Source organism: Megascapheus bottae, chromosome 4, assembly GCF_031878675.1.
Source record: "Megascapheus bottae isolate mThoBot1 chromosome 4, mThoBot2.hap1, whole genome shotgun sequence".
Lineage (NCBI taxonomy): Eukaryota > Metazoa > Chordata > Mammalia > Rodentia > Geomyidae > Megascapheus > Megascapheus bottae.
The window spans coordinates 3951343-3972660 of NC_143512.1; the positions used below are offsets into that span (position 1 = coordinate 3951343).

The 21318-nt window shown below is 47.3% G+C and overlaps 1 protein-coding gene across 1 annotated transcript in view; it reads right to left on the reverse strand.

Annotated features, from left to right (window-relative positions):
• Window positions 1-14515: 14515 nt before the first annotated feature.
• The window catches only part of Ndst1 (N-deacetylase and N-sulfotransferase 1), a 68043-nt gene continuing 61240 nt past the window's right edge, over window positions 14516-21318 (reverse strand). The window contains exons 13-15 of the mRNA XM_090331224.1: window positions 20873-20982; window positions 19459-19561; window positions 14516-18706 (exon numbers count right to left, since the gene is read on the reverse strand). Of these exons, the coding sequence (XP_090187350.1) occupies window positions 18587-18706; window positions 19459-19561; window positions 20873-20982 (333 nt within the window). The 3' untranslated portion in view covers window positions 14516-18586. The remainder of the gene's footprint in view (window positions 18707-19458; window positions 19562-20872; window positions 20983-21318) is intronic.

The window sequence follows — 21318 nt, forward strand, 5'->3', positions numbered from 1 at the left end:
TCACCTTTATGATAACAATAAAAATAATGTAAACATGGTGTCGGTTTGTTCTCCTTTCCACAAAAACATTATAGATCAGAAATGTGAACAGTGGTTATGTCTAGGTGGTGGAATATAGACATACATGCTTTTCTGTTTGTCTCTATTCTAAATTTTCCATAATGACATTTATATGTAGAAGATAGATAGATAGATAGATAGATAGAAAGATAATGAATGGATAGACAGCCAGATAGTCAGGTGATAGACAGATAGATTAATCATTAATAGATAATGAATGGTTAAAAAGCCAGATAGATGACATTCAGATGGTTAGGGAAGATAGATTAGATAAATGATTGGATAGATGAGACAGACAGATAAATAGATAAGAGACAGATAGATAGACAGACATAGATTTTGCCTGTACTAAGTGCTACAGTAACAGAGACTATATTTTTAGACGTCTCCTTGCCTCTAAGGTCTCTCCCTTGTGTTTCTGTTTTCTCACCCAATCTTAACTTGGGCCACCCTGCTGTCTTCCCAGGTCCTTGGGAAAAGCTGAGCTGAAATGAGGCGCAGCAGAAGCCAGGACAGGGCCCAACCCACCACCCACCCAGGGGTCACCATACCCCGGCCATTGCCCAGGGTACGGTTCCAATTAGTGGGGTCCCAAAGCAGATCCAAAGGCAGAACTATAAACACCAGAGCAGAGAGCCAGCAACAGCTGGCTGGCCAATGGCTTCCATGAGCAGGGTGGCGTCCACACTCAGAAGTGGAGGGGGAAGCTAAACAAAGCTGGGAGCTCCACCCAAGAGAGGGCGACACCAGAGCCCTGTCACCTATGTACATGGGCCTCAACTTACCTGTCTGTAAAGTAAGGAAGAGAGCGAGTAACAGCCTAGGTGTGCCTTCTCTGCTCTACAATATCATAATGAATTCCTAAATCTGTGCGCTAGGCCTAAGGGCCCATATTTATAGATAATATATAAATACACAGTGTGTGATCATGTAAACATATGCACCATAAAATTATCCCTAATATGACTCACATGTTATTGAGCCATATTCTTTAATACTGCTTTTTTATTTTTTGTGCGGGTCCTAGGGCTTGAAGGCCTGGGTGCTGTCCCTTAGCTTTTTTTTTTTTTTGCCAGTCCTGGGCTTTGAACTCAGGGCCTGAGCACTGTCCTTGGACTTTCTCAAGGCTAGAGCTCTACCACTTGAGCCTCAGCACCACTTCTGGCTTTTTTCTAGGTATGTGGTACCGAGGAATCGAACCTGGGTCTTTGTGCATGCTAGGCAAGCACTTTAACCACTAGGCCAAATTCCTGGCCCCTGTCCCTTAGCTTTTTTTTTTTTTTTGCTCAAGGTCGGGTGCTCTACCACTTGAGCACAGCTCCACTTCCAGCTTTTTGCTGGTTACCTGATAGGATTATAGGTATGAGACACCAGTATCCAGCTATGATTTTTGTTGTTGTTGCTGCTGTTCAGGTAATTGGACTTGAACTCTGAGCCTGGGCGCTATCCCTGAGCTCTTCAGCTCAAGGCTAGCGCTCTACCACTTGAGCCCAGCTACAAAATACATTTTAAAAACAGCACTGGTGGCTCAGGCCTGTAATCCTAGCTACTCAGGAGGCTGAGATCTGAGGATTGTGATTCAAAGCCAGCCCAGGCATGAAAGTCTATGAGACTCTTAGCTTCAATTAACCTCCGGAAAGCGGAAGTGGCGCTGTGGCTCGAGGGGGTTAGAGCACTAGCCTGGAGCTGAAGAGCTCAGAGACAACACCCAGCAAGCCCCACAAACAGGAAAAAAAAAAAGTATTTTGTAATAATCATTTCCTACAATGAGAAAGGAGTCCATGTAAGGAGAATTTCCTGTAGGAAGGGCAATTTTAGAATTATTTCAGGGGAAACGAGGGGAGGAGAAACAAGAGGTTTGAGGAAAGAGGATTTCTAAGGTTATTCGGGGGAATTGTCGTAGGCTCCATGGTTTCCTCATTTGTAATCATGTCTAGGATAGTCCCAGCAGAGGACCAGAATAGCTCAATAGCTCTGCACATGGGATCATAGGATGCTAAGCAAAATGAGTTCCAAGATATGGAAACAAGAGGTTTTTCTTACCTATTGTTATCTTTAATGCACTCTATGAAGTTATTTTTTCTTTTGTTTTTCCTCCCCTTTGGCTTATCCCGAGTTGTCACTGTTTTTGACTCTGGTACCCTGTGATGTGAACCAAGGCAACAGCAATGCTCACTAGACACTAGGTTGGAAATGAACCTCACAGCTTGAGGGGAGGAAGTGAGGAGGGAGAGAAAGTGGGAGAAAAACGAGGGGTAACACTGTTCGACAAGAAATGTCCTCATTACCTTACTTATGTAACTGTATTCTTCTGTACATCACCTTTACAACAAAATTAAATGAAGAAGGAGGAGGAGGAGGAACAGGAGGAGGAGGGAGAGAAGTAGGAGGAGGAGGACGAGGAGGACGAGGAGGAGGAGGAAGAGGACGAGGAAGAAGAGGAGGAGGAGGAGGAGGAGGAGGAGGAGGAGGAGGAGGAGGAAGAGGAGGAGGAGGAAAATAATAATAATCCTGGACTGGCTGGGTACTGGTGGCTCACATCTATAATCCTAGCTACTCAGGAGGCTAAGATCTGAGGATCATGGTTCAAAGCCAGCCTGGGCACTAAAGATTGTGAGACTCTTATCTCCAATTAACCACCAGAAAACTGGGAGTGGTGCTGTGGCTCAATGGGTAGGGCAGTAGCCTGGAGCTGAAGAGCTCAGGGACAATGCCCAGGCCCAGAGTTCAAGCCCAGAACACACACACACATACACACACACACACACACACACACACACGCACGGCTGAAATAAGCAAGACTTGTCAGCCCCAGTAGCTCTCCCACAACAGAACTGTGAAAGAATCTGACAAAATAAAGATTCCTAGGCCCTTCCCAGAGGGTCCAAGTCAGAATCCAGAATAGCAGGCTCTGAATATCAGAGTGTTTGATAAGTACCTGGTGAGCTCCAAGGCTGGAAATCTGGCCTGGTGTGCATTTGGGAACCTCTGGCCCAGAGTTCCGCTGCATGAATACAATACATGTGGTGTAGGCTCAGATCAACTGACCACAGAGCATGGTCACTGTTAGGCAGCCAGCCACCTGGGCTTGGAGCTTGGAGACCCTTGGAAGGTCCTTGTTTAGTGTAGACTCTAGACCGCTACATTTGCCACCTGAGCTCAGGGCTGGGAGCTGCAAGGCTATCAAAACTTAACCTCCATGATTTATCTGCTAAGAATCTAGAATCTTGTACTAGAGCCTGGGATACCTGCCTAAGGCTCTAAACTCAAACTGCAACACCATTAAAAAAATTTTTTTTAAGTACCAAGAATATAGGAAGGGGCTTTATTTTTTCCTGGAAGCCAGTGACTCGTCCCTATAATCCTAATTACTCAGGAGGCTGAGAGCTGAGAGCACTGTTTGAAGCCAGCCTGAGCAGAAAGTCCTGAGAGACTCACATCCAAATAGCTGAGAGTAGAGATGTGGGTTCAAGTGGTAGAGCATCAGCTTTGAGTGGAAAATGTAGTGCCTAAGCCCTGAGTTCAAGCCCCAATACTAATGTGCATGCAAACACACACATACACACACACACACACACACACACACACACACACACACACACACACACACATACGCACACTCTTTAGAATCTTACAAGGGAATGAAAAACAGCCCAATCCACAACTGGGCATTTAAATAAAGCTTTCTCTAAAGGGAAATGACCAGAAAGTTCATGTTAAAAGATTAGCATTAGGGAAATGTGAATCAAAACTACAATCAGATACTACTTCACACCCACTTAGATGACTAGAATACAATAAATTAATGAAAATAAGTTTTGGTGAGGGTATAGAGAAATTAGCATCTTCACACATAGTTGAAGGCAAATTTGAGCTGAATGTTGTAGAAAATATTCCTCAACATGTTAAACATAGAATTCTATGCTTACCTAGGGCCAGCAATTCCCCTTCTGAGTGCATGCTGACCTAAGGAAACCTCCACCCACGCATGCGCAGAATGTCTCATCAGGTCACCATGCACAGATGCCGAAGGGAAAACAACTCAACTGCCATCAGTCAACAAATGGACAAAATGTACTCTATGATGTATTTTATCCAACCATTTAAAAATGTACATTTTATGGGGGGTATGGGGGGGAGGGTAATGGGTACCAAGACATGTGAAAGGGTATCAATGTATGTGAATTAATGCACCTTCTATCTGGCAAATATCATGTAATCCTTTTACCAATTACAATTTAAAAAAATGTGCACTTTAGGCTGGGCACCGTGGCTCAGGCCTATAATTCTAGGCACTCAGGAGGCTGAGATCTGAGGATCGAGGCTCAAAACCAGTCTGGGCACTAAAGACTGTGGAACTCTTATCTCCATTTTTTTAAAGTACATTTTAAATTGTGTAGGATATATATTGGATTCTTGACTGCTCTTCCCCTCTTCATTTGTCAACTCCTTTTCCTTTGACCCCACTTTACCCCTGTGCAGTCAGTACCTGCTTCCTGAATGTTTTATTTTTGAATTTCGACTTTGCCTTTCTAAGGAATTATGCTATTTGAGTTCTCTCTTGAACCTGCTGTATTTCAGTGAATGCGTCTGTATATTGCCCAACATATTTACTTTTAAGTTTATAAGCTAAGCCTAGCTTCTACGTATTAGGGGAAACATGAATCCTTTGTCTCTCAGGACCTGACTCACTTAACTTTTCCCAGGTCTTTCCATTTCTTTACAAATGGTATAATATCAAGAAGACTGAGAATTTTCTCTTTAAGACTTTTAGCTGGTTTTTTAATAGGGCTGTGGTTTTGGTTTAATTTTTTGAGCTCTGAATATATTTTGGATATGAGGCCCTTGTGTGATACATAGTTCTCTCATTCTGTGGGCTTTCTATTTATCATACTACCTATGCCCTTTGTCATGCAGAAACTCCTTAGTTTGATATAGTCCCATTTACCCAGTCATTCTTTGATTTGTTATGATTCTGGATCATTGCTTGGGAAGTTTTAACCTGTGCCAAGGAGCCCTAGTGCTTCCCCAACCACTTCTTGTAACATTCTCGGGTATCTGGTATTACACTGAGGTCTCTGCTCCACTTGAAGTTGATTCTGGTGCAGGGTGATACGTAAGGATCTACCTTCAGTTTTCTGCATGTGTACAGCCAATTCTGCCAGCACTATTTGTCCTATGTTTTTGGTTCCCTTAGCGAAGATTAGATGGCTATTGGTCTGTGGGATTATTTCTGAGTCTTCTATTCTATTCCACTGGTCTCAGTCCTATTATAATGATGCGTATAGAAATGAATGCCAAGAAATGGAAGCAAGAGGTTACTGTAGTGTTTTCTATTCTTCTTCCTCTTTCCTTTCTTCTTTTATTTCCTTGTCTTTTTATTACTATTCTTTCTGTACCCTTTGTCTTGTCTATGCTTACATGATTTCGGGAGGGGGAGAGGAAGCACAGAAATGGTGGGACATTCAAGAAGTAATGCACGGGGCCGGGAGTTTGGCCTAGTGGTTAAAGTGCTTGCGTAGCATGCATGAAGACCGGGGTTCGATTCCTCGGTACCACATACATAGAAAAAAGCCAGAAGTGGTGCTGAGGCTCAAGTGGTAGAGCTCTAGCCTTGAGAAAGTCCAAGGACAGTGCTCAGGCCCTGAGCTCAAGCCCAGGACTGGCAAAAAAAAAAAAAAAAAAAAAAAAAAGAAGTAATGCACCCATTACCTGATGAATGTAACTGTAACCCCTCTATACATTATCCCAACAATAAAATTTTTTTAAATTGCAGGAAAAAAAGAGAGAGAGAAAGAAATGGTTGGATAAAGAGTGATCCAATTCAGCAGTGAAACCCACTAGGCACTATACTGGAAATGATCTATACATCCTGGGGACAGCAGAATCAGGGAGGGAAAAAACTGGGAGAATGAGGAAGGGTGACAGGGTTCAAAAGAAATAAATTCATTACCTGGACCATGTAACTATAACCCCCTCTGCATATCACCTTTAGAGTAAAAATTTTTAAATCTACAAAAAAAAATCAAAATAAAAAAGGGAGTTTTGGCCTAGTGGTAGCGTGCTTGCCTTGCATGCACAAAGACCCGGGTTCGATTCCTCAGTACCACATTCATAGAAAAAAAAGCTGGAAGTGGTGCTGAGGCTCAAGGGTAGAACTCTAGCCTTGAGAAAGTTCAAGGACAGTGCTCAGGCCCAGGACTGGTCAAAAAAAAGGACTGAGGGAAGGGGTGAGGAGAGGGTTAGATGAGAATGTTGAAAGAAGCGATGTTGCTCTAGATATAGTATATTCATAAGCTGTTTTATTAACTGAAAACTCCTTTGTACAACTACATACTCATTATCTAATGAGAACTATCAATTAACTACCCAAAAAAGGACAGAAGTGGAGTCATGGCTCAAATGGTAGTGTTCTAGCCTTGAGCAAAAAAAAAAAAAAAAAAAAAAAAAAAAGCTCAAGGACAGTGCTCAAGCCTTGACTTCCACAAGAACCAACATACTCTTACACACACGAATGTAATTGTGTGTGTGTGTGTGTGTGTGTGTGTGTGTGCACGACAGTCCTGAGGCTTGAACTCAGGGCCTGAACTCTATCCCTAAGCCTGTCTGTACTTAAGGCTAGCATTCTACCATGTAAGCCACAGCAGCACGTCAGGCTTTTTCTGTTTATATGGTATTGAAAAATCCAACCTGGGACTTCACGCATGCTAGGCAAGCAATCTACTACTAGAGCACATTCTCAGCCCACAAATGTAAATTTTGGCAGATGCTACAAAATGGATGACCTTCGAAAACTTTAGGCTAAATGACAGAAACCAGACACCAAAGCCACATATTGTAGAATTCCATTTTTGTGACATGTCCAAAATAAGCCATCCATCGAAAGAGAAAGTAGTTGAGAGCAGCTCACAGGCTGGAAGCAGAGGATGGGGAAAACCACTGGTGGATATGAAATCTCTCTTGGAGGTGACAAAGTGTTCTGGAATTAGAAATGCTGGTTGAACAACTTTATGCACATGCTAAAAGACAACTGAATCCTACACTTGAAAGAATTACGTATTCAAAATTTAAAAATGGAGCTCCCTTGAATGTTGCACATGTATTTTTACTGTGGTAAATACATACAACATCGAATTGATCCCTTAACCATTTACAAGTGTAGAATTAATTGGCATTAAGTGCATTCCTGATGTTATACAACTATTGCTCCTATCTGTTTCCACACAAGAACTCTGGACCCATTGAGCGATAATTCCCCCATTCCTGCTCCCCCAGCCCCCAGAAACCTTGCATCTATTTCCTACCACTGTGAATCTACCTTCTCTAGCTATTTCCTGTATGTAGTGGCATACCATGTTCTTGTTTCTGGCTTATTTCACGCTGTACCATGTACCAGAACTTCACTCCCTTTTTAGTTAATGTTCCATTGTATATGTTCCATAGTTCATCTGGTTTTGGACAGTTGGTTTATTTTCTGTTATAATATTTAACTTTTTCTTGTCGTGGACTTGAACTCTGGGCCTGAGTGTTGTCCCTGAGCTCTGCTCAAGGCTACCACCACACCCCGTGAGCCACAGCGCCACTTCCGGTGTTCTAAGTGGTTATTTGGAGATAAGAGTCTCACAGACTTTAGTGCCCGGGTTGGCTTTGAACTGTGATCCTCAGATCTCAGCTTCCTGAGTAGCTAGGATTACAGATGTGAGCCACGGCGCCTGGCTCCTAATATTTAACTTCTTGAGGAAGCATCCCTTTACATTCCTACCAGCCATGTAGGAGGGATCCAAAATTCTTCACATCTTTTTCAAAATTTATTTTCCTGGCCAGACACTGGTGGCTCACAGCTAAAATCCTAGCTACTTAGGTTAGGGGTGAGGCTGAGAGATAAACACATAGTGGTACCAAGCCAGTCATGGCAAATTCTGGAGACTTTCCAATAACCAGTAAAAAAAAAAAAACCCAGAAGCAGAGATGTGGCTTACATGGTAGAATGTCAACTATGAGTGGAAAAAGCTGAGTGAAAGCTTCAAGCCGAGCTTAAGCTCTAGTACCAATGCATGAGCGCACACACACACACACACACACACACACACACACAGAGAACTGCGTGTAGTGATACATATTATTCCTTGTCCATTTTGCATAAAAGGCCTAGACATATGCTTAGCAAATATTTTCTGCCACTCTGTCTTACTCTCTTGACAGTTTCATTTGACCCAGAAAGACTTATTAATTTTTTTATTTCTGCTAGTCCTGAGGCTTGAACTCAAGACCTGGACACTATCCCTGAGCCTCTCAGAGCTCTAGCGCTCTACCACTTGAGCCACAGTGCCACATTCATCTTTTTCTGAGTAGTTCATCGGAAATAAGTCTCCCCAGGTTGGCTTTCAATTTGCCATCCTCAGATTTTAGCCCTATGAGTAGCTGGGATTACAGGCGTGAGCGACCACACCCGGCTAAGGTCTCATTTCTTTTAAAAGTCTAATAGTTCTAGCCGGGACTTTGGCCTAGTGGTAGAGTGCTTACTTAGCATGCATGAAGGCCCAGGTTTGATTCCTCAGTACCACATACATAGAAAAAAAGGTCTGAAGTGGTGCTGTGGCTCAAGTGGTAGAGCTCTAGCTTTGAGAAAACCCAAAGACAAAGCTCAGGCCCTGAGCCCAAGTCCAGGACCAGCAAAAAAAAGTCTAATAGTTCGAGCTTGGTGAGTATAGGTACATGAGAGGTATTCAACTATTCAGTGTTGGCCCATGCTGTCTTAGGGTAATGGTAGTCTTTTCTTAGAAATAGCTGGCGTCTCTGAGAATCTGGTTTGGTTTTTGAGATAGGGCTTCATTATTTGCCTGTCAGCCTCAAACTGCATTCCTATCTGCATCTCCCCAAAGTGGCTGGGATTACAGGCATGAGCTAACATGCTCTTTATTTTGACTGCTACAGATTAATAGCAGAAATCACAAAGTGTGTGTCTTCCAACTCTGTCCTTTTCCAAAATTGCTTTGGATGTTCCAGAGTTCTTGGAATTCCATATGACTCTCAGGATGAATATTTTCATTTCTGAAAAATAACATCCCTGTTGGAATTTTGATAGCACAAGCACTGTCTCTGTGCTCCTCACTAGACCCCTGGGCCAATTACACTGAATTTGCATATGCCTTAGGTAGTATTATCATCTTAACAATGCTAAGCATTCTACAATAAACACAGAAAATCATTTCCTTTACTCAGGTGGTTTTATAGTTTTGGCATATGCCTTTCATATCCTTGATTAAATTTATTCCTATCCCCTTATATTTTGATACTATAGATGGATAGACTCCATTTCCTTTTTGAGTTGCTCATGACTAGTGCAAAGGTATATACAACCGATTTAATGTATCCCACAATTTTTCTGCTTTTATTAGTTGTAATTTTTGTGTGTACACTCATTTTTTTTGTTTGTTTGCCTGTCCTGGGGCTTGAACTCAGGGCCTAAGCACTGTCCTTGGGCTTTCTTAAGGCTTAGAGCTCTACCACTTGACACACAGCACCACTTCTATTCCCCCCCCCCCTTTTTTTTTGGCCGGTCATAGAGCTTGAACTCGGCCTGAGTAATGTCCCTGTGCTCTTCAGCTCAAGGATAGTGTTCTACCCCTTGAGCCACTGTACTACTTCTACTGTTGGCTTTTTCTGTGCATGTGGTATCAAGGAATTGAACCCGGGTCTTCCAGGTAAAGGCAAGCACTCTACCACAGGCCAAACTCCTAGCCCAACTCACTCAGTTTCTTTCCCCTTTTTTTGTTGGTCATAGGGCTTGAGCTCTGGGCCAAGGCGCTATCCCTGAGCTCTGCAGCTCAAGATCACTGCTCTACCACTCAAATCAAAGTGCCACTTTTGGTTTTCTGGTGGTTAATTGGAGCTAAGAGTCTCATGGACTTTTGTGCCCAGGCTGGCCCTGAACCTTGATCCTCAGATCTTAGCCACCCCCCCTCCGAGTAGCTACAATTATAGGTGTGAGCCACTAGTGCCCGGTGACTCACTCATTTTCTAGATATGAACATGGCATTACCATGTGGAGATAATTTTACTTTTTCCTTTCTAAATAGGATGGCCTTTATTGTTTCCTTTTCCTTAGGGTACAACTTCCAAGGCTGTACTGATCAGAAGTTCCTGGATATAAGTGATGACTACAGAGTCTCTAGTTCCTGGTCTTAAATGTCCGTTTTCTAATACATACAATAGCATTAGCTGTGAGTTTCCCATACATGACCTTTTTTATACGGAAAGAAACCCATCCCACAGTTTGAGAAGTCACTAGTGAGAATATACTCATTTGTGTGTGTGTGTGTGTGTGTGTGTAAAATTCTTTTTCTGCATTGAGATGATCATGTGAGGATTTCTTCTTGTGTTATTGATGTGGTTTAATCCTCATTGGCTAATTCTCATTGGCTGAATTACCTTTACATTCTAGAATAAAACCCACTTGACCATGGAATATCATTCTGTTAGTATGCTGCTGAATTTGATTTCCTAGTACTTTCTTAGGGACATTTGCATCTGTATTCATAAAGAATACTGCTTTATAGTTTTCAGCTAGTCCTTGCCTGGCTTTAATATCAAGACAATAAATGAGTTAGAAAAAGTTCCTTCCTCTTCAAAAAGTTCACGAGTTTGAGAAAAAATGATGCTAATTCTTCCTTATCTGTTTGGAATTTACCAGCAAAGCCATCTTGGCACGGGGTTTTTCTTTGCAGGGAGTTGATTGGTGATTCAGTGTCTTCTGATTTGTTACAAGTCTTTCCAGCTGGTCTATTCTTGAGTCAGTGTTGGTGTAGGGGAGCCTCTGGGGTTTGCCCCTTTTGGCTTTTATCCAGTGCATTGGTGTGAGCTGTTCTCAGCAGTCGACATGCTCCTTTTCATCTCTATGGGGCTAGCAGTTACATGCATGTTTGGACAGTCCTCTGTGGCTGGGATATCCCAACCTTTCCATTCCAAGGGTCTTGGGAAGTACAATCAAATGGAACGAGTCTATCTACACCCAGTGGGCCTGGAGCCCTTCAGTCTCAGGCTCAGGACAAAATTGTCAGTGGTAATTCCCAGGGCTGAGGCTCAGCAGGAGCTGCCTCTGGACTCCTCACCACACCCCCCCAGGGCAGCCTCTGACACTCAGGTCCTATCACTGAACAATTTCTGGAAGAGCTGACAAGGGGGACCAAAATCAGGGACTTGAGACATCCCTCTGCATGTCCCCTGGTAGGAGGTCTCAGATTCATGAATACATTTAATTCAGGGCCTTGGGCAGCTCCCCAGGACCACCCAGGCCTGGCCTTGACAGAGGAAGGCAGGGCCAGGCTCAGAGAGCTACCTGGCGCTATCCCAGGGGCACATCACAGCTCAGCTCCCAGTGCCATGGCTCTTTCCCACTCAGGCCTGGGGCCAGGATCTCTGACAGGACTTCAGACTGTGGAGTACCCACGGCAAGGACTCCTAATGGCGACCCAAGCATTTCCTAACCTCGCTGGATCTCAGATTCATGCTGTGTACGGTGGGAATGGTGACCATATACAACCTGAGAGCAGTAAGGAGGATTGAGAGCCCGGAGAAAAGAGTGCCTGACAGACATAGGGAGAAATTCTCTTTACTTACCCCTTCTGGGTCATTTAATGATGTGACATTATATTTTTAACCCACTCCCACTTCCTGTAAGCCAAGTCTTCCTGAGGAGGCCATGCTGAAGAGCCAGTGAGAGGTTGGAGCGACAGTGCCCCCTGGTGGACACATCTCTAACTGCACCACATGGAGTACCAATCCCAAAATTCAGGTTCATTTTCTTGAACATCAGGTTATGGTCTTAAATAATTTAAGCGTTGCTACCATGAAAATTTATATAGCTATATATGTGATCGATACAAAATCTATCAAATATCTATACACACTATATATCTGCCTTAAAGACATCAATATCTATGTATCTATCAATCTGTCGATAATGTAGACTTACAGAAACTTCCCTGAAAGGGCTTGGAGATATGAGATAAGTTCTGATGGCTTCATATTTTAGAGTGTGGACACACCAGAGGTTATTTAGCACACCCCTGCCAATAGACAGCATGATTCCAGCATGATCCAGGATTTCTCCAAAGGACCAGGAGGGCTTGAAGGGCTTTTATTTACTGAACCCATTAGCATTACAGGACTCCAGCTGGAATGGATTTTCCCTGTTTCTAAGACTCTTAGGACTCCAAGATAGCAAGGAAGATGAGGAGTTGAGTTGGTCAAAGCCCAGACCCTCCAACAGAGCATGTCTATCTTTCTGTGGCTTCCTATGAAGTCTCTTAGGAAACTTCAAAAATTCAGAACTGGGGCTGGGAATATGACTTAGTGGTAGAGTGCTTGCCATACATGCATGAAGCTCTGGGTTAGATTCCTCAGTACCACATACACAGAAAAGCTGGAAGTGGCACTGTGGCTCAAGTGGTAGAGTGCTGGCTAGCCTTAAGTGAAAGAAGCTCAGGGACAGTGCCCAGACCAAGTTCAAGCCCCAGAACTTGCCCAAAACAAACAAACAAACAAACAAACAAACAAAAACCCACTTCAGAACCCTCTTATGCAGGCTCACTCCTTACCTGGCACAGCATTTGCTCCTGGTAGGGCGATGCCTCACGACCCCTACTGTGTTTCCAACTGACAAACCCAGAGGGCTCTGCAGGTGGGAGTTTGGTGGGTTCATTCTGACCCCATTTTTTCCTCTCCTGAATACTGCTGAGATTGTCTCTGGGGAATACTTGGTGGCCTCAGTCAATGTGCCCAATGCTTTCCGAGCACCAGGCAGTGTGATAATATACTCCCAGAGCTTCTGAATAGTAGATTTGTGGGGTGTGTTTAAATTTCCCCTAGGAAGATTTGCAAATGGCTAGCCAGGGCCTCTCTGCTGAGAAGGGCTCTGGTCCTCACCAGGACACAAGTCTGGCCCTTAATGAGGTTGGGAAGCCTAGAAAGCCACTTATTTCACCCAAAGTGCTCCTGGACAGTAACACTCTCTGTATTGGGGCCCCTGAAGGGTCCTTATGATTCTTCAAGCCAAGCAAGGGCTCCTGACCTGGAGTGTGCCCTCCTGCTGCAGGAGAGTGCCCTCCTCACACCTGCTGGAGCTGAGTCCCTGGAAAGGGACTGGGAATCTGTGCTGAATTCAGGCTAAGTCTCCATATGAGACCACTAACTCCAACTCCTTCCTCACCCCTAAAAGACAAGGAAAACAGGCGCAAAAACTCAATGTGACTTTGCCTCCATCATAAGACAGTAGCTGCAAAAGCAGCCCTGGCTGAGTCTCCTCAGTCCAATGTCTACTCGCCTGCATTCTGACAACCCAGGATGTCTGCAGGCTCCTGGTCCCAAGATGCTACATGGCTGGTCTAGCACAGGTTTCCATTTTCTGAAATGGCTGTGTACAACTCAGTAAAAATGACCTGGCTTGACACCTTGTGTCCACAGATTCAGGCCACGCATGCAAACCTCCCTTTCCCATCTTCCCTTTTGAGCCATGCACAAAGGCCAGACAGACAAACAGGACCCAGCCATACAAATAGAACCCCACTTTATTAGCAGTTAGTTCGAGATTGTACATTAATGGAGAAAGGTTCCCACTTTCAACACAACCCAAAACGGCTGGTTCAAGAGCCCTCATCAGGTGAGCTGGGTAGCACCCCTCTCACTCCCTCCCTCCCTCACAGGGAAGGGAGCCCCTGCCTGCTCCCCAGCCCCCCACCCCCTCTGGTCAGCCCTCTCCTCTCCCTAGGAAACGACATGAATTTCATGCACCAATTACAAAAGGAGCCCTCTAGCCCATAAGAAAAGCTAGCCCAGCCGCAGCAAACCCTCTCCACCCACAACCCTGTCCAGGGCCAGAGAAGGAGGAGGAAGCACGGGAGGGATGAAATTCTCACAAGAAAATAGTCACAGCTTCCCCTGGCCTCTGCAGTGACCTCACCCAAGGTCCATACCCATCCAGCCAAGAAGCTAAAAGCTCACTGGTGCCCTGAGCTAGTGATAACATCCAGCCTGGAACTAGCAACCCAGAGGCCTGGAGAGCCTGGAGAGCCTGTCCACCCCTTCCCCACCCCATCCCCACCCCATCCCCCCCGATCTATAGCAGAGCAGCTTCCTGCTTGGACACTGAAAATCCCTGCTGCAGGCATCAGGCTGCTTGCTATGGATTGGAAGATGAAGTGCTGGCAGAGAAATAGCTGTGGTTTATCAACTGGATCCAATTAGGACAAAATTTCCTAGCTCCTATCTGTAGCCCAGGGCTTGTCCCCACATACCACAGCTTGGGGGACGCCTCATCCTGTCCGTGCATGCCAAGGGCTTTTCTCTGGCCCAAAGAAAATCCAGGAACCAAAAATCAGAGAGAGACAGAGAAGGAGCGGGGAGGGAGACGGAGGAAAAGGAGGAGGAAGAGAAGGAGGAGGAGGAGGAGGAGGAGGAGGAGGAGGAGGAGGAGGAGGAGGAGGAGGAGAGGAGTGGTGGAGGCTGTGTTCAGAGCCTGTGGGCTATCCTCAGGCTCAAAGCAGAGAGCCCACTCCTCCAAACCAGAGAGTTCAGAATCTGACCTAGCCCGGTTTCCACTAGTGCCATCTCTGCCTTGCTCCCAGGCCACTGTGTGGCTGCCTTCTACATGGCTGCCTCCTCTCCCCACAGCTCCTTCATCTCTCACTGACCCCTCTTGCTGGCTTGGCCCACTGAAGGTGGCAATGAAGGGGCACTTTGGTGGGTAGGAAATGTGAAGACAGCAGAGAGGCATGCTCACCACTGAAAACGCAGAAGATAAGGAAGGCGGGTAACAGGAGCCCACGAGGAAATGACAGATCTGGAATGTAGGACTTCCACATGACATCAGGCCTTAAAAACGATGGCATTCAAAAGTCAGAATGAGCTGGGTGCCATTGCCTCACTGAGCCAGCCCAAGTGGGAAAATCTGGGAGACTCTTACCTCCAATTAACCACTAAAAAGAGGGAAGTGGAGCTGTAGCTCAAGTGGTAGAGCACCAGCCTTGAGCAAAAAGCTCAGGGACATCATTCAGGCCCTGAGTTCAAGTCCCAGGACTGGCACAAAAAAAAAAAGTCAGAAGAGGGAAGACATTTTCAGCCAAGCGATTTAAAAACAAGTACAAAACATAATGTGTGTACCTTAACTGGATCCAATTCCAAAGCCTGGTTTAAGTTAGTTGAAGGTCAATTGGAAAAGCTCTGAGGATACACTGGGCAGCAGATATGAGGACATTACTGGTCCTGGCTGTGGTACTGGCATCATGTAGAAGGCCCTGTCTCTTAGGGAATGAAGACTGAAGCACCGAGGGGTAAAGCCTCCTGACATTTGCAACTTGCTTTTAAACTAGGTCCAAAGAACTTGTATATGCTGAAGGAGAAAGAGGGAGGAGAAACAAATGTGGCAGAAAGCTAGTCATTTCAAGACTGGGTGCCGGGTTGTGTTCACTCCATCAAACACTTGGTGAAACACTTCTGTATTTGCTATTCCCCTGGGGACAGCCCATACAGAGGTCATCTGTGGGTCAGGCCAGCATCTTCCTCTTCTGGAGACCCACCACTGCCTCCCTGAATTCAGAAGTGCTGGCTGCTCAGAAGTTTCAGAAGTACTGAAACTTGAAAGGCCATCATCAAATGGTACACTCATCCTTTGGGAGATCAGATGACAGGAACACAGAAGGCTCTAGATGCTGAACGACAGGTAGCCACAGGGTACAGCGGCTGATCCATCTGCACTGACCGTGGAGTAAAAGCTGGAGAGGAAGGCAGAGTGGACAGTGGAGTGACCTGCACAATTCCTGTGTTCTCGCTCGCCAAATGCTTGCAACAATCCGTGGACACTGGAGACTGACATACTCCATTCGTGTCTGGCTTGCTCTTCTCAAAAGGGAGGCTCGTGTGCCCATTCGCTTTGAGGTCCTAGAACTCCCCTCCCTTTCCCTCAATACCTGAAGGTCCTGACAGGTCCTTGCAGAAGATTAGTAGGAAGAAACATAGCCACAGGGACCTACACAGAGAATAGGAGATAGGGCCAGCCTTCAGGCTAGAAGGGTCTAAGGAAAAACCTAGACTTTCTTCTCTGCTTTCATGAGGTCTCAAACCTGTCTGCTCCCACCTGAGGCCAGAGGCAGAGAGAAGAGGAGCTCCTGCTCCAGACAGCCAGGCTTGGTGTTCTGACCCCAGACCCCATACGCATTGGCAGATGGGAAGTAAGGCTCAGAACTGGTAGCTGGGAGATCACAGGCTCCAATTTGCTGGCGCAGCTTTGTGAACATGGCAAACAGGCCAGCCTCAGTCCTCAGGGCACTGTGCTCCTTATCCCTGCTGGGCCTATGACAGCCAGAGTATCAGGGTTAAAGGCCCCAACAGGAGGATGGCAGAACCAGCTCTCTGCGCACACACTCATCCTGCGAGCACCCAGTGCTCTTCTCCATCCCACCGAGAACACAAGAAGAGGACATCAGCTCAGAATGAAGACAGCTCAGGCCCCAAGAGGAAGGCCTGCCCCGGCAAGGAGGACACACAGGTGAAGCAAATGTAGATCTGAGAATGAGAAGGCTCCAAGGCACCTGGCTGGGATGGAGTGGTTTGTCCCTATATCCTGGAATGACTACAGCTGTGACTAAGGAAAGGTCAGGGCCCCAGGGATGGGCTCAGAGGCAGTGTGGCACTGGAAGAAGAGCACTGGACTCAGAATCTTGGGTCTTGAGTTCAATCAGCTCTGACATTAGCCAAGTAAGCCACCTTCCTACCTGGTCCTGCTCTATACCTGTCGAGGGACCCTTCTAAGCCCGAGATGCCAGTCTTCTGAACAGGGCAAGGCTCTCCAGGGCATCAGGTGGTAGAATTGGCAGTGGAAAGGGGCCCGAGAGACACCCCCAGCCTCAGTCACTTCACATTGTTAAAGGGGGGGGAGGAGAGCAGAACCCAAGCAGAAAACAGCCCAGGGATCCCGTGTCTGCAGGGCGCCTGGAGACCGTGGCGGGTCCTAGTGGGCATCCTCACTCCCACGACAGCTCCCAACCTAGCACCATGTGAGGGGCAGGGACAGGCCAACTCTGGGCCCAACGTTCTCATCCTAGCCCCGCAATTCCCTTTGACCACCCTCCCCCTAGGGCTGTGAATTCATGAGGCCAGAATTCTTGTACAGCTCATCTTCCCTGTTCCTGTCACCCCCTGATCCCCTGGGACAGCCCTGGGACAGCTGTGGCACTTGAGGGAGGGGACAGAGACCAGGGACACCTCTGTACTGACTCGTGGAGATCCAGACATGCGAAGATGCACCCTCCCTCCCTTCCACCTTGTTGTCTAGCAGTAAGAGGTGCCGCGCTTTGAGGCTGGGGCTTGCCATCATTGTGTATGACTGAATTAAAAACAAACCCAACCAAAAAAATATAATATATATATACACATTACATACATATATGTGTGTGCATATATATATGTGTATATACACACATACATATGTACACATACATATACACACACACACACATATATATATATATTTAACACAGTGCAACCCCAGCACCCAGGGTATAAACTCTGGCACCAAGAAAAAAAAACCAAAATATTAAAATACTTTAGCTTCTTAGTATTTGGGAGGTTAAGGGGGAGGTCTCTGGGGACCCTCAGCCACAGGTCACTGGGTGCAAAACTGCGGACATGTCTGCCAGCTCTGCCACGTCTGCGGGCCACAGCGGTGGGTGTGGGGATGGCATATGTACACAGGAGCAGGGGCACCGGCGGACCGCAAGCCCACCTTAGCCTTTCACCACAGGAAACACCACACGTCACATCCGGGGTGAAGAAAGGGGGCAGCCACGAGGCCCGGGGCTCTGGGCCCACTGGCTTGACACTGCCCCGGGGCCCTGCAGAACACCTTGGGCACTGGGTAGAACAGCGAAGCAACCAGAGGTTCTTTCTCCATTAAGGACGGTACGATGTGTCGGTGTTCTGCGCCCTCTCAAGGGGACACCCTCACATCCAGAGGCTGCCTCTGATGCCTCAGAAGGGCCTAGCCTGAAACACTTGGGGAAGTGTCCATGTCTTCCCCTGGCTTGGCAAAAAGGCCCTGCTAGGCTCTTCTCCCTGTTGTCTGCGGACAGGGAACTCTGGCAGCTAATACTGAGGAGATCCCTGCGGGAGCAGGGAAAGGCAGGATGGAGGAGAGGACAGGTTGGTGGAACACAGTGAGGGACAGGACTCCCTCTCACCGGAAAGTTGCCTTCCACCAATCGCACGTGGCCTCTGCAGCCAGGCTGTGAACGGAATGGACCTCTGGTGCCAGGGAGGTCCTGTGGGCCGCAGGTCCAGCAGCGGATGGTCAGAGGCGCTCACAGACCCATCCGGGCTTCTGCCAGCCCAGCCTGGGCCTCCACGGAGTATTGCTCATCCTGCTTGGCTGGCCTGGCACTCATCTCTGCAGGTCAGTCTGGCTCAGCTGAGGCAGCAGGATGCCCCTGCCGTCACAAGCTCACAGTGTCCAGTCTGCCTTCCACAGCCAAGGCTACCTGGTGTTCTGGAGGTCTTCCCGCAGCCAGGTGGGCAGCGTCTGGCCCATCTTGTAGAGCAACTTGGAAAGCTCGATGTTGTGGTCCCGGTAGTAGTCCTTCAGGAAGGCTCGGGACTGTGACAGAAAGGCAGGTCAGTGGAAGGCAGTGTTCAAAGGCAAGCGGGGCCCCTAACACGGTCCAACATGGAACTATTTAGGAGGAGGAGGACTAACCTAGAGCACGCAGTGTCAACACGCTTGCGACAGGAGAGAAAGAGCATTCATCAAAACTAGAGGTGCACAGGTTACAACCTTCCTTGTGGGTATTTGCACGCATTTCCACGAGGACAGCCCACCTTTCTATGGACCCCAACTCCAGGGACAGTGCCCATGCCATGGAAGCTTTCCCCACCACTTTCAGCCCCTTGCTCTGGATGCCCACTGCACACATGTATACCCTCCTGCACTCAGCCCTCTCTGCCTTGGGTCCTGGCCACTGGTATCCCGGTGCATGTCTCATCTGCCCTAGAGGAGTACCTACAGCCAGAGGGTACCATCTGCTTCATCCTCCAACCCCAGAGCCCCATCCTTTGAAGGTAGTGAAACCTGTCCCTCTCCCCCCGCCTTGCCTCACCCATATTTCCTCCTCCTCTCTTTCTGTCAGTACTAGATATTGTGCTTGCTTGACTAGTGCTTTGCCACTTAAACCAAGCCTGTAACCGTGCTGGCTTCAAACAAATCCTCCAGATCTCAGCCTCCTGATGAGCTAGGATTATAGGCTTGAGCCTCTAGAACCCAGCCATTTCCTCCTCTTGAACAGTGCCGCCTCCGACGCAGGCCCCCCTGCCCCCGCCCCCAGCTGCTTTGGACACCATGTCACCACTTACATCCAAGTCCATCTCTGGATATTTCCGGCCTTTGCTTTTGCCCAGACATTTGGTTTTTCCTCCTTCGAGCAGCTGGCACCAAAATCCTTTCTTTGGGTCAAACCTGTGGAAGTGGAAGCCCATGGGTGGGAGCTGGGGGCTTTGGCTCCCCACCTGTGGACCGCACCCCTGAAGAGGAAGCCTGTGTCCTGCCTAGTATTGCCCTGGGCTCCATTCTAGGCCTGGGCTCCACTTCCACAGCTGCCCTTCCCTGCAAAAGGGGCCTCCCATGCTCATCTCCTGCCCCATACCCTCCCAGGACTCATACATAATGAGGATGCTTCCCCTTGCACACAATCCTCAGAAGCGTTTTCTGAGCATCTTCTAACTCAGTGGTGAGCAGCACCTTTCTGCTCAAGAAGCCCCTTTACCAGTCCCAGCTTCACGATGATGACAGTGACACCGGCAGAGCACTTGCTATAGGCAAACTTAGACACAAGGCTTCCATTTGCATGCTCTCATTCAATTCAGCTACGCTGAAAGGATGGCAATTTTCTCCTATCCCCAAGCTACAAATGACACAAGTGAGGCTCAAAGCCTAAAAGACTGAAGCAGGCCACAGAAGAGTGCTGAGTCTGACTTCCTCACCCAGGCATCAGTGACACCATGGCCCATCCTTGTGGGACTGAGAGATTCTTGTTCCACCTTCCATCTCTAGTACAAAGAGGAGGGAATATTTTTTTGGGGGGATGGGTCCTGGGGCTTGAACTCAATGCCTGGGCACTGTTCCTGAGCTACCACTTGAGTGGTTCAAGGCTACCACTTGAGCCATGGTGCTTTTTTCTCAATGGTAATTGGCAATAAGAGTCTCATGTCTCATGGACTTTTCTGCCCAAACTGGCTCTGAATAGCAATTCTCAGATCTCAGCCTCCTGAGAAGCTAGGATTATAGATGTGAGCTGCCAGTGCCCAGCAAGAGACTATTCTTACTGTAAGACTTTCCCAAGAATGCAGCCATAGAGGGTGACTCACCCCTCCTTTCCTCAGGCCTTCAGCCTCTGGAACCTCTCCGCTCTGGGCCCCTCACACAGGCAGGCACTTATTTACTAGCTGTGTGGAGGCATTCTCCACACCTGCTGCAGCTGAGTGGGAAACCACACTTTTTAAGTCTAAACCTCTGTGGAGGCTGGCACTGCCCACTAATGCTCTAACCTACCTGACAAAACACTGTCAATGCTCAATCCAAACTGAACTAATGGAAGTGAACACTCCAGGACGGGCCAATCAGAGCAGAACAGGCTCATCACCTTAGCTTTTCTGAACAGCCACCAGCTCAGTGTGTGCCCTAGCACACCTTCACTAACGCCTAGGGGCCTTGGAGGCTCAGGGTTCCTCCACCGCTGTTGGTGTAGCTTGGCATGGGTGCATTACTCACGCCAAGGTTTTGTGGTAGTCGATGGTGTTGGTCACCCCGAGAAACTTCTGCACCGAGTCCATCACTTTGGCAGGTTCTGTTCGCAGCAATTTGCCATCCAAGACTAGAATCTACAAAGAAGGAAAGGGAGAAAGTGGACTAAGCAACCCTGGCTGCCAACGAGGACCTGGAGAGCTGAGTCGACTTCCTCCGGAACCCGGGAAGAAGTCCATGCCCAAAGCTGTCTTCTGTGTGCGAGCTCTGCTCACTGCTAGCTCCCCGGAGCCAGGCTGTCCACTCCAGAATTTATGTAAGCCTGCCCCTCAGAAACCTACAGCCTCTCCCTCCAGCCTGTCACCAAGCTTTCAGTCCATACCCCACCCTCTAGCCCCAACTGCTAAAGGCTTTTTAAAAAAGACCTTGTGTAGCCAAGAATGACCCAAGGTGACTTGAGCCCGGAAGTCAGC